Consider the following 16,569-nt stretch of genomic DNA (forward strand, 5'->3'; position numbering starts at 1 on the left):
GCTCCATGCAGGGAGCCCGACATGGGACTCGATCCTGGGTCTCCAGGATCACGCCCTGGGCTGCAGGCGGCGCTAAACCGCTGCGCCACCGGGGCTGCCCCTACAAAACTGTTCTTTACAGGTATTGAAATCCATTTTCCTAGCAGATTGAATCCCTATTAATGCAGTGCTTGGACTATTTGCATGAAAGTGAAGGAATGCTATAGTTTACAGTCTCTGGGTTTCAGTCAGAAATTGCATATAATCTGTTCTTTTAACTCTTCACTGTGAGCTGTCAGGCAGGATGGGGCCTTGTAGGTGCCATAGGGGCCCTGTCTTTGGTTCGACCCTGTTGAGTCTTCTCACCAGTGACCTGCATGAAGGCATAGGTGTAGCAGAGACTTCTGCAGAGCCATAGTGCAGATTTGAGTAACAGGGTTTAGAAAGATGAGAGGATTTGAACTGGCTTTGGTGATGGAACAGACTGTATGAACTCTGAACAGGGATAAGAAGTCCTGCTCACTGTGCCAAAAAGTAGAGGCTGGAGGTGGAGGATGTTCATCTGACTGCAAGGTCAGAGTGAGTCACTATAAGTGGGCTTTGGCTGCTGGTGAACCTTCTGAGCTCTGAGGTTACATTATGATCAGGTCTAAAATGGGTGAAACAGAAGGCAAGTTCAGTGACAACTGGAGAGCGCCCCAGGGAGAGCTGTAAAAAAGAGGGAGACCTTGCAAAACTAGGCTTGTGAACTAGGAAGGTCCCAAGGAGCAACCCCCTCCTGAGGGCCTATCCAGCATCTCTCCAAGCCTTCCTCTACCCACCCTGGCCTATCCCTTTAAAGCCCTGCCTAGTGCCTGGGGCACCACTATTGTCATCTCCTGGCCCCGCCACTCAGTTGACTGCCATGGCAGATCAGCCTACCTTCCTGGGGTTTCTTTTTTTCTTTTTTAAAGATTTTATTTATTCATGAGAGGGACAGAGAGAGAGAGAGGTAGAGACACAGAGGGGAGAAGCAGGCTCCATGCAGGGAGCCCGACATGGGACTCGATCCCAGGTCTCCAGGATCACACCCTGGGCTGAAGGCAGTGCTAAACCGCTGGACCACCGGGACTGCCCCTACCTGGGGTTTCTTGCCTACTACCCCCCTCACTGTTGCCTGTATGTTGTCTGCAGATGCAGGGCTCTTGGGGCAAGACTTTTCCCTGGCCTTTGTCCTAGTCTGCAGGGGCCCGGGTCGCAAACTAGAGTTCCCCCAACCTAGCTCCTGTTTCTTTCATCCCCTTTACCTTACCTTTGTTCCTGGTGTATCTAGTTTGGAACAGCTTGTCCCATTTAGTTAAGTCCTTCCCTTGGCTTCTATCCCATTTGTTTCAGAAAACCTTTCTACGTCCTCCCTCAGACACATCTACTGTCCTCTGTCCCTTGCCCCCAGCATTCTACCTTGGCTCAGACTGCTCCAGAATGAGCAATTCTGCAGAAGACTCTTACCCTCTTCCTCAGTCATCAGGAACCTTGGGCCGGGGTGGGGGGGTGGCAAATGGTTTACCAGCTCCATCTTCCTGGATAGTAGGCAGCCCTGACCGTAGCATGTATCTCTTCCATCCAAAGTCAGCAGCACCTTCAGAGGCAGCCCTGGGCCCTCAGTAAATCCGTGTGCTGGTGAATTGCATGAACTCCTGCTATTAAGTGGGGACTTTAGCTTGCGATGATAAAACCAGAGATCCCAGGGCAGCAGTTTGGGACCTGTCATAAGAACCATCTCTTTACCAGTTGGCACTCAAGGGCACTGCCGAAGGGACGTGTTTGATGAGTGGAAGGATTCCGTTACCTCCAAGTTGTCATCAGCTAGCTCCTACTTTGTTTGATCCTCAGAAGTCTGTGTTTTAGTAAAATTCATTTCCCTAGAGAATTTGAGGTCCTTATAGAGCTTCATGTAATTTATTATAATTACTATTATAAATTTAGCATAGAAACACTTCGGAAAGTGGCTTCTAAATCTAGTGGCTTCTAGCACCATAGAGTAGAATCCATCTCTGGATGTTTCTAAGGCTATGTAATAGGCTAACAGTGTGCAATCTGTTGTCAGTATGGAAGTTAGAAGGGCAGCCGTTGGAGTTAGACTGGGGTTCTGATCCAGGCTCTAGCACTTATGGTTTTTGGCTGCATGACCTTGGACGTGACTGAGCTTCTGTGTTGCCTGTGAAATTAGGGTAACAGTATTTACATCATAGGGCAGCTATGAGGACTGAAGGTGATAATGCCTGTGAGGGCACCCGCTGTGCCAGGGCACAGTAGGCAAGCAGTGTGAATCACGAGGATTACTTCTTTGTAGTATTAAAGGCAAAGAAGCTTAATTTCAATATTATCTTTGAATTCGCACAAGGCATGGCCTCAGGTCTCATTAAAATGTGGTTGCTGAGTTTGGCATCAGCTACTTGCTAAATGGCCTGTCTCCTGGCCCCGAAGACCAAGTGTTTGCTGGCCCACTCCACACCTGCCTGCCAGCGCCACACTGTCACAGTCCTGCGTTTGACCCGTCACACGTGACTTCACGGCTGGGGAGGCCAGGCTTGATAGGAAGAGTTGAAACCAAACCTGTTCAAGGCTTGTGTGGTGGTATTTAAAGGATAGTAGTAGTGGCTTTTCTCAGCCACTTGTGTAATTTAGAAATTTGCGTGTTCCATTTGTGTGGTACATGTTATCTGAATAAGTGATTCACTCTGTCTTTTTCAAAACTAGGGTATATGAAAAATAACAAAGTAAGGTCATTCAACTGATTGCACTGACTACAAACTAATTTGCAGGAGATGTCGCGGTAAAAATCCTAAAGGTTGTTGACCCCACACCAGAGCAGTTCCAGGCCTTCAGGAACGAGGTGGCTGTCCTTCGGTAAGTAGGAAGCTGGCCTTTCCAGCCTCCCTGGAGCAGCAGGGGATGGGTGTGGGTGCTGGTCTGTGAGCCAGAGGAAGTGGGCTGCACAACCTGTGGACTGGTCTCTGTGGGCCCGTGGCTGGGGACTGGTGCTTAGCAAATGTTTGCTGCAGAGTCCTATGGTTGAAACTCCTTCCTCAGGAGGGAAAGGGAGTGGGAGGTTTCTTTCCAGCTTACATGGTTGTCCCACCTCTAGAAGAGCCGCCTTTGAGGAGCACCTACTCTTCCACTCCTGCAGGTATCTGGGCTCACTATACTCAACAACAGCCCAGGGTCTTCTTGGGGTTTTGGTTTGAGATAGGGAGAAATGGGTTCTATTTTCACATTTATTCCTAAGAGTTCTTTTTATGGCTAGTTTCCCTTACTCTGGACTTCAAAACCTTCAGCTTTTAAGTCCTTGAGTTGTTATTTAGACTTGTAGGAATAAGGTGAATAATGATGGATTTCACAGATGAAGGGACCTGTGGCTCCCATGGGAGGAATCGTAGTGTTCATTGGAGAGAATGTCTTCTCTCTAAAGGCCAGCACTGCGGTGAATAATGGTAGGGCCCTTTGTCGTAACACCAACTCGATTATCAGCAGTCTTGCGCATTTGCTTTGCCATCCACCCAGATCATAAGCATGGTGGCGTGTCAAGGACACAACGGGATCCTGCATCAGTGGGAAAGCAGAGTAGATCTGTCTTCTGCAGCAACTGAAGATTCACAGCCCTTTTTCTCCTCCCTCCTCCAGCAAAACACGGCACGTGAACATCCTGCTCTTCATGGGATACATGACGAAGGACAACCTGGCAATTGTGACCCAGTGGTGCGAGGGCAGCAGCCTCTATAAACACTTGCATGTCCAGGAGACTAAGTTCCAGATGTTCCAGTTGATTGACATCGCCCGCCAGACTGCTCAGGGAATGGAGTGAGTAGATAGATGGCTTGTGGACTAGAGAGTCTGGGGTTCAGGTATCAACCTGCCCTATATTGGGATCTGGGCTAAGTGGTTTCTGTGCTGTTGTTTCACATCTGGAAAGTAAGCCTCTGGGGTGGGCCAAAGGAGTGAGAACTCCAGGTTCCTCACCCAAGCTGAGGCCACCTGCCTTGGGGCTCAGATTCAGGTTCAAGCCACTGCCCTCAGAATTCACCCAGACACCCAAGAGCATAGTTGTGGGCTCAGAACCCTCTGCTTGGACAGCCGTGGCACTGCCCTCTGCAGGTGGGTGTGCTCTGAGGCATGGCCCCCAGCAGGTGTGCTTGTTCCACAGGAGGGTCTGAGCAGATGTTTTTGGAGAATTCATTTTCCTTTTGGAGAATGCTTAAAAGTCATCCCTAGTAGCTGTAGGTAACACTACCTCTTTTGAGTCTTTTGCTTGAACACATTTCTCTGTGTAGGGGTGTGGTGGTGGTGTGTGTATGTGTGTGTCAAGGTCCTTTTTACATGGAACAGCAGCAACTCCTCATAGCCCCAGATGTCTGGAGGCATAAGCTAAAGCTGCGCTTGCCAGTACTATGTAAAATCTCACATTCTACTTAAAAATTCATATGAGATTTATGTACTACACATTTTAAGAAATAACTAGTCAGAATTACTTTTTAAAAAATGGATATAATCCACATATTGTAAAATTCACCCCTCAAATGTGTACAAGTCAGTGGTTTTTAGTACATCACAGAGTTGTACAGATGTTCCCACTATCTAATTTTAGAAGATTAGTCAAGATGAGGTTGGGACATATGGGTGGCTCAGTCGGTTGAGCATCTGACTCTTGGTTTTAGCTCAGGTCATGACCTCAGGGTCACGGGATTGAGCCCTGCATCAGGCTCTGTGCTCAGCATGGAGTGTTTATCCCCGTTTCCCTCCCTCCATCCCCACTTGCTCACTCTCTTAAATAAATAGATGGAAAGAACCATGAGGTCTTTTGTGTCTGGCTTGATTTAGCATAACGGTGTTGAGCAGCTCATCCGTGCTGTATGTAGCACGGGTCAGTACCTCACTCTCTTCTCTAGCCGAGTAATACTGTTATATGGGTAGGCCACCCTTCATCTCTGCATTCATTAGCTGATGGACATTTGGGTTGTCAATTACTTTGAGTAGAAGTGATGTTTAAATCACTGTGGACTCACCTCCAGATAAGGTGCGATGTGGCCTAGCCTGCTTCAGTGCCCACCTGGTCCCCACCTTTAGTTCCTCGCCAGGTGACAGGCTTTCAGGTGGCTTCCTTCCTAGCTGTAATTTGAAGCACTTTCTACCCATGTCCCTCAGACTGTTTTTAATAGATTTATTTTCCTTCACAGCTATTTGCATGCAAAGAACATCATCCACAGAGACATGAAATCCAACAGTATCCTTTGATGGTTGTTTCATTGGACTGCTCAGTTCTAAATATAGAAAAACAGAAGGGAGACTTTAAAGTTTATCCCAGCAAAAAAGTGACTTTCGAAAGATTTCCACAAGAGTAGGGTTGAGATACATGTTTGGGTCATGCTAGAAAGTTTTATTATACTACTCGTTACTAAATTTAACTTAGAGGGATGGGGCTTTTGTCTTCCATGTTTATTTCTAGCACATAGATACTGTGTATCTGGTCAGAAGGTAGCTGCAGGCCAGATGTTGCGATTGTCAAAGCAACTACTAAAAACTGTCTTTTTTGAATGTACAGAAATGGTTTCTTTGGTCACTGTCAGAACCAGCCCGTCGCCTTTCTGAGACTTACTGTGTTCCTATAGAAGGGGAATGAACACTGGAGTTTTCATGCTGTAGGGCAGGAAGCATAACCTGGGAACATCTGCCTCCCCCCTGCAGCCTTTCTCTTGTAGAGGAGTGTAAGTGGCATTATAGCCTCACTCTGCTGCTTGGCCAGTGAGAGGGCAGCAGCCTCTGAGTCGGATTGTACGATGTGGCTATTTGGGCAACGTGTCTGAGGCACGGGGTACCTTTTAGTGATAAGTTTTTGGGAGCGACACGTAAGCCATCATGAGAGCAGACCCCGCAGATTTTGAAGGAGGTATTGGGCATTGGCAGATCCCAAGTCGGCCTTAAACTGCCTGACTTCTTTATCCAGAAATGAGGTGAGTTTGGTCCTGGTTGGAAGTCCCCAAGTGGTACCTATTAGGACAGCATGCAGTGCTCAGTGAGGGACTTGCTGTTTTGTTCTTCACGTTTCAGTCATTTGAGGGCACAAAGCAGGCAGAAACAAATATAAGCAAGCCATCACAGGCCAGGCCTGGCTCCAAGGTGCAGCAGATGGCAGCCCATGCTCTTAGAAATCTTGGGGTTTGGGGATCCCTGGGTGGCTCAGCGGTTTGGCGCCTGCCTTCGGCCTGGGGCGTGATCCTGGAGTCCCGGGATCGAGTCCCACGTCGGGCTCCCTGCATGGAGCCTGCTTCTCCCTCTGCCTGTGTCTCTGCTTCTCTCTATATATATCTCTCATGAATAAGTAAATCTTTAAAAAAAAAAAAAAAGAAAGAAATCTTGGGAGTTTAAGGCACCTAGGTCCTATGGGAAGGTCAGGCCAGCAATCTAGCACCTAGATATGGAAACAGGGAGAAGCAGCACAGGGAAACTGCCTTATTTTTGCCTGGAGCCAAATAATCTGGTGCCCTGAAACAATTGCTGTGTGCTTCCTAGAAGGACTATTTCAGAGGCATTTTCTAAAACTAGAAATTCAAGCAAATCAGTGCAGAAAAGGCTGGAGACTGATGGGGGACAGAGAGATGCTGTGCTCTTTAACACCTTTGGGAAGTGTTTCAAAATTAACTTGACCATTCTTTTGAAACCAGAGTCCTTAACAAGCATTGAGATATATTTCTCCATGAAGGCCTGACGGTAAAAATCGGAGATTTTGGTTTGGCAACAGTAAAGTCGCGCTGGAGCGGTTCTCAGCAGGTTGAACAACCCACTGGCTCTATCCTGTGGATGGTAAGGAGGCGACACTCATACTAGCAGGGTGCAGGGCCAAAGGGGTGCCCTGGATGGAGGTCTATGTGCAAACTTACCGAATTCCTTGCCATTTCCCCGAAGTCCAGATACCTCAGGGAGGCAGCCTGAGGCAAATTTGGGTTTCCCAGAAGCTAGTGATCAGAACCATGCAGAGGCATAGGTGCTGAGTCCCCGTGACGAGGCTTCCTGAGCTTGTGTTAATCTGACCTGAGGGGGGAAGGACTCTCCTACCCAGGGGGAGGGACAGCTTGGTGCCTAGATGTTTGTGGGGCTCAGATGGTGAGGACTGAATGTGTTTTGTTGCGTAGGCCCCCGAGGTGATCCGAATGCAGGATAATAATCCATTCAGCTTCCAGTCCGACGTCTACTCCTACGGCATTGTGCTCTATGAGCTCATGACGGGGGAGCTCCCTTACTCCCACATCAATAACCGTGATCAGGTATGGGCCCTGGTGCTGGCCGGTGGGACCGGGCTGCGGGAGCCCCTGGGCCTCCTGCCGGCTTGAGCAGCAGGAGGGTTAGAAATTGCTGCTGTCACTCTTGTCCTCCTCCCCGCCCTGTTTCCTTCCTCCCAGATCATCTTCATGGTGGGCCGAGGGTACGCCTCCCCAGACCTCAGTAAGCTATATAAGAACTGCCCCAAAGCAATGAAGAGGCTGGTAGCCGACTGTGTGAAAAAGGTGAAGGAAGAGAGGCCGCTTTTTCCCCAGGTAAGACTTGGCTCAGGTGCCCAGCAACAGATTCGAGTAGGACTTCCTAATGAGAGGAACGTAGGGGTGGGCTCGCCAGCTCGGCCAGGCGGTGCAGGTGGGGTGGGCAGGGCCTTTGTTTGGGCTCCTCCCTCTGTGACACCAAGGCCACCTCCTGACACTGCATTTCAGATCCTGTCTTCCATCGAGCTGCTCCAGCACTCTCTGCCGAAGATCAACAGGAGCGCTTCTGAGCCGTCCCTGCATCGGGCGGCCCACACTGAGGACATCAACGCCTGCACGCTGACCACGTCCCCCAGACTGCCTGTCTTCTAGCTGACTTTGCACCTGCACTCAGGCCACCAGGGGAGGAAGGGCAGTCGGCAGGCACCACCTTTCTGCTCCCTTTCCATGGAGGCAGAGAGCTCATTTTCAGAGAAGCTGCTGCTAAGGACCTTCTAGACTACTCACAGGGCCTTAACTTCATGTTGCCTTCTTTTCTACCCTTCCTGGCCCTGGGAGAAGGAAGCCATTCGAAACGCCGGTTTGTCCTGCTCCCTTTCCCTGCATCCCCCGTTCTCTTGAGCCGATGCACCCATAGCTGCCAGATGGCAGTATGTGATCTGGGGCCCCAGCTGTTGGCTGAGTATTTTTAGGGCAAGGAAAAGCACTCAGAGGGGAAACGAAGGTAGCAGACAGACCAGCCCTGATATGGACACGTGGACCGTGGGTATCAGCCCTCGGAGGAAGGCTTATCATGGGAAGGACGGTTCTTCAGAGATAGCGGTGTGGCGTCAAACAGGTAGTTTTGCACATAACACACCAAACGGCCCAGTACAGGACTGTCGAGAGACCACGGCCGCCTGAAGGAGCCTGTGTTGGTACTAATGGACCTTGAATTTGGGGACACTCCTTGGAGGTCTCCAGCGCAGTGGGACGGTTTTCCAGAAGAGGCGAGTGGCCCGCCCCTCCCAGTCTCCGCCCTCAGGGAGCAGTCCTCCATCGTGCTGAATCTGTCTTCCAGGAGCTGCCCCTGTGGGGCGGGGTTGCCGGGCCAGCCTTTCTCTTCAGCCACATCTTGTGTATGCAAGGAAGCCAGGAATACAGGTTTTCTTGATGATTTGGGTTTTAATTTTGTTTTTATTGCGCCGGACAAAATACAGTTATCTGATGGTTCTTCAATTATGTTATTTTAATAAAATAAATTAAATGTAGGTTTAATGGCTGTTTCTTCCTTTTACTGAGCTCATAGCTTGAGCTCTCCCATTTGCTCATCCCTCCTGGAGCAAGAACTCAAGCAGCAGGAAATGGGCCCAGAGCCTCTGCTGGGAAGGAATCTAAGCCTTTGTGCTGTCACCCTCACTAAAGACAACTATAAAAATTACGCAAGCACTCTAAACTCAGGTAAGAATAGACCTTTTTCTACCCACACTTTAATGCATTTTATAAAATATTTGGTATCTATAACTGTTTATAAAAATAGATTAATTCAGGCTTGGGGTGGGTTTGTTTTGATTCACAAAGTTATTATGTTCCTTCAGTTAAAGTCACAAGACAGATGACTTGTTTTCAGGAGCACTGCCACCAGGTCATAGAAACTTTGTTGGGTGCTGTTAACTTTTTACAGAATTTCAAATCAAAGCCAAGCTTTACAGGTCGAATACATGGCTTTGAGTAGGGGCCACACATTGAGAGCATGTGTGTGCCGAACCCAGTAAAATGACCCTTGGGGCCTGAGCCCCAGGAAAGCCCACAGGTGACAGTCGGGGATGTGTTTCTTTTTGTGGAGCATGCGGCCCCACGACACCAACCAGAAATGAGGGGCTAGGCCTCTGCTTTGCTGCCCTACACTTGCTGCTACTCCAAGCACCCCCACCCTTGCAGGGAAGGTTTTTACTAGTTTATTGAACACACAGACGACAAGACTCCTGCTCTGATTTGGGACACAAGAACACGCTACAGGTTTTATGCTAAGGTGTGCAGTGCCCACATTAAGTTGATTTATACAGAGCTTTTCGAGAAACAGATTTTGACTACACACTATTTAGGTACAGGAGGGAAATCCACTATAGAGGAATCGTCTTACAGGGGTGAAGAATCCTTTGTTGTCAAGAAAAATCTGCTTTAAGGGCAGTTACAAGGTGACTGTTTCTAGGGAGCTAAAGCTCACGAAGGACAGGAGCCAGGCTGCTTTTAAAAGCAATCAATCAAAACTCTGGCTGGTTAGCTGGTCCCCTCGAGGAGCTTGGGGTGCACTAAAGAGATCAACTATAAAAGTAGCAATTCCATATACGTGTTGGGTTATTTTATATCCTCACTCCTCCCACGGCTGTAGTAATGGAGAGGGGATGAGACCGAGTAAGTACAACTCCCTCCAACCCAAGCATCGCGCCACCTCAGGTTGCAGTAAAGGAAGCTCTGCACGCTCTAGCTTGGGGAATGCTCGGCCGGCAGAGCCAAGGTGCAGGGGAACCCATCTACTCCTTAGGGTTCTGACGACTCCACTCCAGAGAGGTGCATGAAGAGGTCCCCGAGCTCTGTCATGTCGACATCTTCAGTGCTGGGCACATGCTGGCTTTCTCGATTCTCGATGAAATCCCAGAGCCGCACTGAATTAAAGAACTGCGGAAACAGCCAGCAAACATGCCTGATGTTACTAATGGCGACACGAAGGCCGGACAGTTTATTTTTCATTGGCTTGCCCCATTCCTGCTGCCCAGGCAATCAGAAGGAGCTAGGAGCAGCACCTGGACATGCCACCAGGTAAGTGTCCTTGACCGAGATGTCAGAGTCCTTACCCTCACGGTGCCCTCAGAACTGAGCTGCTTCCGGGGCTTCTCAGGCTCTGCCAGCCGCCCGTCAGGGTAAGCGTGGCGGTAAAGGCATTTGCTTCCAAATGGGCAGGTCCCCTTGCCTTGCTCAAAGTATTTACAAGCTTTTTTTCTGAAAAACAGAAAGGAAACGTCAAAAGGATATTGGGAGAACCTGGGGCCCGGGAGAACCAAGGCCGCCTTCCATCCCTGCCTGCGATGCTGGAGCTAGATGAGCCTTATTTTATTGGTGGGGAAGTTGAGGCTCAGTGAAGTTGGGACGCTGATTCCCAATCTGCCACTGTGATAGGCAGCCGCACACAGAACATAACCTGCACAGGGACCCCAGTATTTTGAGCTCCCAGTGCTCCTCCACAAAGGCCTTCAGGGGAGTACAGGCCTGACGGCTCCTCTGGGCCAGCTGTCTGGGCTCTATGCTCCTAAAGCCTCAGCTAGAAGTCGCAGCAGGAGCCCCACCCAGGGACATTTCCCTTCCTCCTGGCCAGCAGTGATGTCAGGGGTGAGGGAGACTTGACTTAGGCACAGAAAAGCCAGGACTATTAGCTGCCCAAAGTTACATGTCTCATTCCAATTTTATTTGGTCTTCACCTTCTAGATCTAGAGCAGGGCTTCTTAACTCCGTATGTTGACTATGGGCCCCTTTCTTGGAACAGTGTTTTTAAATGGATAAAATAAAACACACGGTAAAAAAAATTAACTTTCTGCTGTTTTATAGACCGATCTTCACATTCCATTCATAGATCTCTATGTTAAGAGCCCCTGCTCCTGAGGAAAAATACAACCAACTAGAAAATTACCATTTCTTGCTTAAATGAAATTTGACTTCTACGATCATACATGATCCCATGGTGGAGACACCCAAGTAGGCAAGAGGGCATCTGGGAGTGCCAAGGAAGGGAAGTGGCGCAGCAGAAAGGGCAGACCGCTACCAGGGGTAGCTGGGGTACGTGACCATGGCAGACAAGGATGGGGATCTTCAGTGTTGGTCTATCTTCTCAGACAAGGGGATGGCAGAGACCGGTGACGAGGACCTCTGAGACCCCAGAGCAGCATAGAGAAAGCTCCCCAACAACCATCCACTGAGGGAAACAGCACGGTGCTAGCTGGGGGCCCGTACCTGCCACGGCCCCCACCCTAGCGGCTCAGAGTAAACCTTCAAATGACTGCTCAAGCAGCCAGTTCTCACCAGGTCGCTAGACACTGGATTTAATAAACCCAACAGGTTGAAAAAAATCACTCTCTAGTCCTGCCCCCCCCCAAATAACTCTTCCTCCTTCCCCAGCCTTACCTGGTCACCAAGGATAAAAGCCTCTAGTGCACGCAGACTGCCTCTTTGTTCTCAGTTCTCCTATCCAATTGTTACCCCTGCTTACAGAGCCCGTTCCCAGTCACCCCGTCCCTCCTGTCCCCACTGCCACAGTCTTTTTTTTAAGATTTTATTTATTTATTCATGAGAGACACAGAGACAGAGGCAGAAACACAGGCAGAGGGAGAAGCAGGCTCCATGCAGGGAGCCTGACGTGGGAATCAATCCTGGGTCTCCAGGATCACACCCTAGGCCGAAGGCGGCACTAAACCGCTGAGCCACCCAGGCTGCCCTGCCACAGTCATTTCTTAACTGGCCTCCTTCCCATCAGGTTCTGGTCTTCACACTACGACTGAGGAGTGTGCCAGTGTGTCACTTGGTCTGTCCCCTTAGATCTCACTCCAGTCTGTCTCTGGACATCCTTCCACACACACCTCTTTTAACCCCAGGGCCACTTGCACTGCTCCCCAAATGCAGCATTTGTATCCCTCCCTCTCACATAGATCGTTGTTCATGCTTCATGGCTCAGCTTCCCATACTGCTTTCTCTGATGCTCCCAGAGGGATCCAAGTGCTCTCTCTGTTGTGACGTGTGGCTTGGGCCTCTCATAAAGAATTGTCACCAGAAAACATGTATCACAATTGCCATTTTGCAATTTCCCATGAAATTATCTTACTAATCTATACTCTATGTCCCCCACTGTGCTTAGCTTGAGGGTGCCTAGCCTCTACTAGGTGCCCATTAAATGTGTGAAATTCATAACACCATCATCAATGAAAACTAAGGCCAGGAAAGACCTAAACAGAAATAACAAGAATTTCCAGACCATTCCAGCATAGCTGCTTCCTACAGGTTGGCCCGGCTGCCTTGCCACTCCTGCCCTCTGGTGGACAGATAACTTCACATGGGCAGGGACACTGGTAAACCAGGAAAGTATTAAGCCTTTAGTTAATAGGCAATCTGAAAGTGACATATGGTATCCTTTAGTAGTACTGCCAAGCACCCTTCTACCAGCCCCGACCCTCCTGCAGATAACTAGCAACAGAAATTTTTAAAAGACCTGAAGGCACTGGAGAATGAACAATAGCAGAAGGGCTGGAAGAACAGGATGGCAAGAAGGGAGTTCTAGCTTTTGGCCCACAGCAAGCCGAAGTCAGGTGTCTAAACTAGAGGAGCAAATCTAGTCTCCCTGGCCCGAAGGACCAACAGAGGTGGGAGGAAATCACCCACTGGAAAGCGAGGAAGCAATCCTGCTCAGAGAAGGGCGGGAGTGGGAGGACTCCAGATACTATGTATTAATTCAGCCCAATGGCTGACTGGGACATCAGTACAGCAGAGGCTCATAGCAACTTAGTGGAGGATAAGAAACCAAACAGATTAGAACTGCTGCCCAAGACCTGGAACTTAAACACTTTTACCTGCATATAAAAGCATCAATGCTTTATTGTTTAAGAGAATCCAGGATTTCTACCATCCAGGTTAACATTGGCAGTGTTTAGGCTATGATCCCAATCATTCAACATATGAATAATCAGGAAAACATGACCTAGAAATGAACTTCTAGATGACAAGGAGTTCAGCTACTCTTGGAGAAGATGAACAGTGAGGTGGAAAAAATTTGAAAGAAATTAACAGGGCCCAATGCCTGTGGGGCAGTAGCAAAAAGTCTAGTACATGTTATTAAGAGTCCCAGCAGAGGAGTACCTGGGCAGCTCAGTCGGTTAAACCTCTGCCTTTGGCTCAGGTCATGATCCCAGGGTCCTGGGATGGAGACCAGCAGCAAGTCAGACTTTCTGCTCAGCAGGGAGTCTGCTTCTCTGCCTCTGCCATGCCTTGTGCTCTGGGTCAAATGCTCTCTGCCTCTGCCATGGCTTGTGCTCTGGGTCAAATGAATAAATAAAGTGGGGGTGGGGGAGCAAGAGAAGAAAAAACAGGGCAGGAGAAAAATTTGATGGTCAAAATGATAAAATCTTATGGATTCAGAGAAAACCACTCCCAGGCAAAAGAGCAAACTGCTGATAACCAAGATAAAGAGACAATCTTGAAAGCAACCCCAGAAAAATGACATATTACAATCTGAATTACCACTAACTTCTCAGAAACTAGAGGCCAGAATATAGTGGAACAACATTTGCAAAATACTAAAAGAAAATAAAGAAACAAACTATTTAACCCAGAATTGTACTGAAAAAGGAGACAAAGATGTAAACAGGACCAATCTGACCAAAATATTCAATGAAAATATCCTTTAAGGATGAAAAGAAAAGCTCTTTCTGCTAAAAAGAAAACTACGACTTCATCACCACATCAACAAATGCTGAAGGCAGTTCTTGAGGCTTAAGGTAAAATTATATACCAAATCAAAGAGCACTGGAAGTAGTATCTCAGTAAATATAAAAAACTTTTATTTTTCTCTTAAATACATAAGCTTTCAAAGGCAAAAATCATAGTATTACCTTGCTGGGTTCTAATGTATGTAAATATTACATCCATACCTTATAATAGTAAAGTTGCAAGATACAAGATCAATATATAAAAAATCAGTTGCCACTATAGACTAACAATGAACTACCAGAAAGAGAAATTAAGAAAACAACCTCATCTATAATTGCACGAAAAAGAATAAAATACTTAGGACTAAATTAAGCAGAAGTGAAACTGACTTGTATGCTTAAGACAAGATGAAAGAAATGAAAGGCATAAGTAAATGGTAAGTATCCCATGCTTAAGGACTAGAAGAATGCTGTTAAGATGTCTACACTCCCCAATGCAATCTCCAGATTGAAAACAATCCTATCAAAATTCCAAAGGCATTTTTCTCAGAAATAGGACAAACAACTCCAAAATTTGTATAGTGCCACAAAAGACCCCAAACAGCCAAAGCTGTTTCTGTTGTTTTCCTGAGAAACAACAACAAAGCTGGAGACAGCCCATTTCCTGATTTCAAGCTGTACTACAAAGCTATAGTAATCCAAACAATTACAGTACTAGCAGAAAAACAGACACACATATCAGTGGAACAGAACAGAGGGCCCAGAAATAAGCCCACGCAGATAAGGTCAATTTATCTTGACCCTGACAAAGGAGCCAGGGACATTGAATGAGGAAGAAACAACCTGTCCAATAAAGGATGTTGGGGAAACTGGACCACTGTCTTCTACTATACACAAAAATCAGCTCAAAATTGATTGAAGACTTGAATGTAAGCCCCGAAACAATAAAAACTCCTAGAAGACAACAAAGACGGTAAGCTCCTGGACATTGGTCTTGGTGATGCTTTGTGGATTTGCCACTAAATACAAAGGCAACAAAAGCAAAAATAAACAATTGGGACTACATCAAACTAAGAAGTTTCTGCACAGCAAAGGAAACCAAACAAAATGAAAAAGCAATCTGCTAAATGGGAGAAAATATTTGCAAATCATCTATCTGGATAAGGGGGTAATATCCAATATATTTAAAGAACTCATATAAGAGCAAAAAACAGGGACGCCTGGGTGGCTCAGCGGTTGGGCACGTCTGCCTTTAGCCCAGGGCATGATCCTGGAGTCCTGGGATTGAGTCCCACATCGGGATCCCTGGGAGGAGCCTGCTTCTCCCTCTGCCTATGTCTCTGCCTCTGTGTCTCTCATGAGAAAATACATTAAAAAATCTAAAAAAAAAAAAAAAAAAAAAAAAACCCACCACCACATTCCACCTAAAGATGGGCAGAGGAACCAAACAGACATTTTCCCAAAGAAGACATCAAAATGTCTAACAGACACATGACAATGTGCTCAACATCACAAAAAATCATGGAAATGCAAATCACAACCACAATGAGCTAACACTTCATGCCTGTTAGATATCTACACTTCCATATTTGCTGTAACATTAATCATAACAGCCAAGACATGGAAACGACCCAAGTGTCTGTCAACAGATGAATGGATAAAGAAGATATGGAATATACATGCAATGGAATAGTATTCAGCCTTGGCAAAGAAGGAAATCTTGTCACTTGTGACAACATGGATGGACTTTGAGGGCATTATGCTAAGTGAAATAAGCCAGACAGAGAAAAACAAATGCTGTATGAGATCACTTACATGTGGAATCTAAAAACAAACCCAAACACACACAGTCAAACTCACGTAGTAAAAAAGGAGTTCCCGGAGAGGCCAAGAGGTGGGGTTAATAAGGAAAAAGTTGATAAAAGGATACAAACTTTCACCTATATGAATAAAGATCTCATGTGAAACATGGTGACTATAGTTAACACTGTTTATAAAACTGAAATTTGCTAATAAGAGAGTAGAACTTGGAAGGTTTTCTACACACACACACACACACACACACACACACACACAGTAATGGATGTGTTAATTAACTAGATGGGAGTATCCTCCCACAATGTTGATCAAATCACCATGACACTTTAAATATCTTACAATTTTATTTGTTAGTTAGAACTCAAAGCTGAAATTTCAAAAATTACATTATTACCTTGTGGGGTTCAAAGGTATGTAAATATAATGCATCTGCCAGGCAGGCACCGGGATCATGTCTAAAGTCAAAGTACTTACCCCATTCCCTGTTTGAAAGCTTCAATCAACTCATTCTTTTTATTCTGATCTTCTACCCAATACACACTTGGAATTACAAACTCTGATATCACACGGCATTCTGGACAAGACCTGAAATTACAATCAAGGTTAGTATGGGAGAGATGAAGTTACAAATCCTGTGTACACTGAACCAGCAAACTCCTTGCTCAAATACATGACCACTCCAGATGTTTCCTAACCAAAAATTCCAAAAGGTGCAATCATAATCACCTAAGAACCTTCTTTACTGTTTTCTTTTTCAAGTTTTATTTAAATTCCACTTAGTTAACATATAGTATAATATTAGTTTAGGTGTAGAA

The 16,569-nt window shown here is 46.8% G+C and overlaps 2 protein-coding genes across 7 annotated transcripts in view; one reads left to right on the forward strand and one right to left on the reverse strand.

Annotated features, from left to right (window-relative positions):
- Nucleotides 1-8,740, forward strand: part of RAF1 (Raf-1 proto-oncogene, serine/threonine kinase) — a 79,764-nt gene extending 71,024 nt beyond the window's left edge. For all 5 annotated transcript variants that reach the window (XM_077857765.1, XM_077857767.1, XM_077857766.1 and 2 more), the window contains 7 exons: nucleotides 2,784-2,868; nucleotides 3,643-3,819; nucleotides 5,193-5,239; nucleotides 6,698-6,816; nucleotides 7,146-7,277; nucleotides 7,413-7,547; nucleotides 7,719-8,740. In XM_077857765.1, coding sequence (XP_077713891.1) covers nucleotides 2,784-2,868; nucleotides 3,643-3,819; nucleotides 5,193-5,239; nucleotides 6,698-6,816; nucleotides 7,146-7,277; nucleotides 7,413-7,547; nucleotides 7,719-7,862 — 839 coding nt within the window. In that variant the 3' untranslated portion in view covers nucleotides 7,863-8,740. The remainder of the gene's footprint in view (nucleotides 1-2,783; nucleotides 2,869-3,642; nucleotides 3,820-5,192; nucleotides 5,240-6,697; nucleotides 6,817-7,145; nucleotides 7,278-7,412; nucleotides 7,548-7,718) is intronic.
- Nucleotides 8,635-16,569, reverse strand: part of MKRN2 (makorin ring finger protein 2) — a 30,016-nt gene continuing 22,081 nt past the window's right edge. For both annotated transcript variants that reach the window (XM_077857771.1, XM_077857770.1), the window contains 3 exons: nucleotides 16,229-16,339; nucleotides 10,325-10,469; nucleotides 8,635-10,148 (listed from right to left, as the gene is read on the reverse strand). In XM_077857771.1, coding sequence (XP_077713897.1) covers nucleotides 10,011-10,148; nucleotides 10,325-10,469; nucleotides 16,229-16,339 — 394 coding nt within the window. In that variant the 3' untranslated portion in view covers nucleotides 8,635-10,010. The remainder of the gene's footprint in view (nucleotides 10,149-10,324; nucleotides 10,470-16,228; nucleotides 16,340-16,569) is intronic.

The sequence above is a fragment of the Canis aureus genome, chromosome 19 (assembly GCF_053574225.1).
Source record: "Canis aureus isolate CA01 chromosome 19, VMU_Caureus_v.1.0, whole genome shotgun sequence".
NCBI lineage: Eukaryota > Metazoa > Chordata > Mammalia > Carnivora > Canidae > Canis > Canis aureus.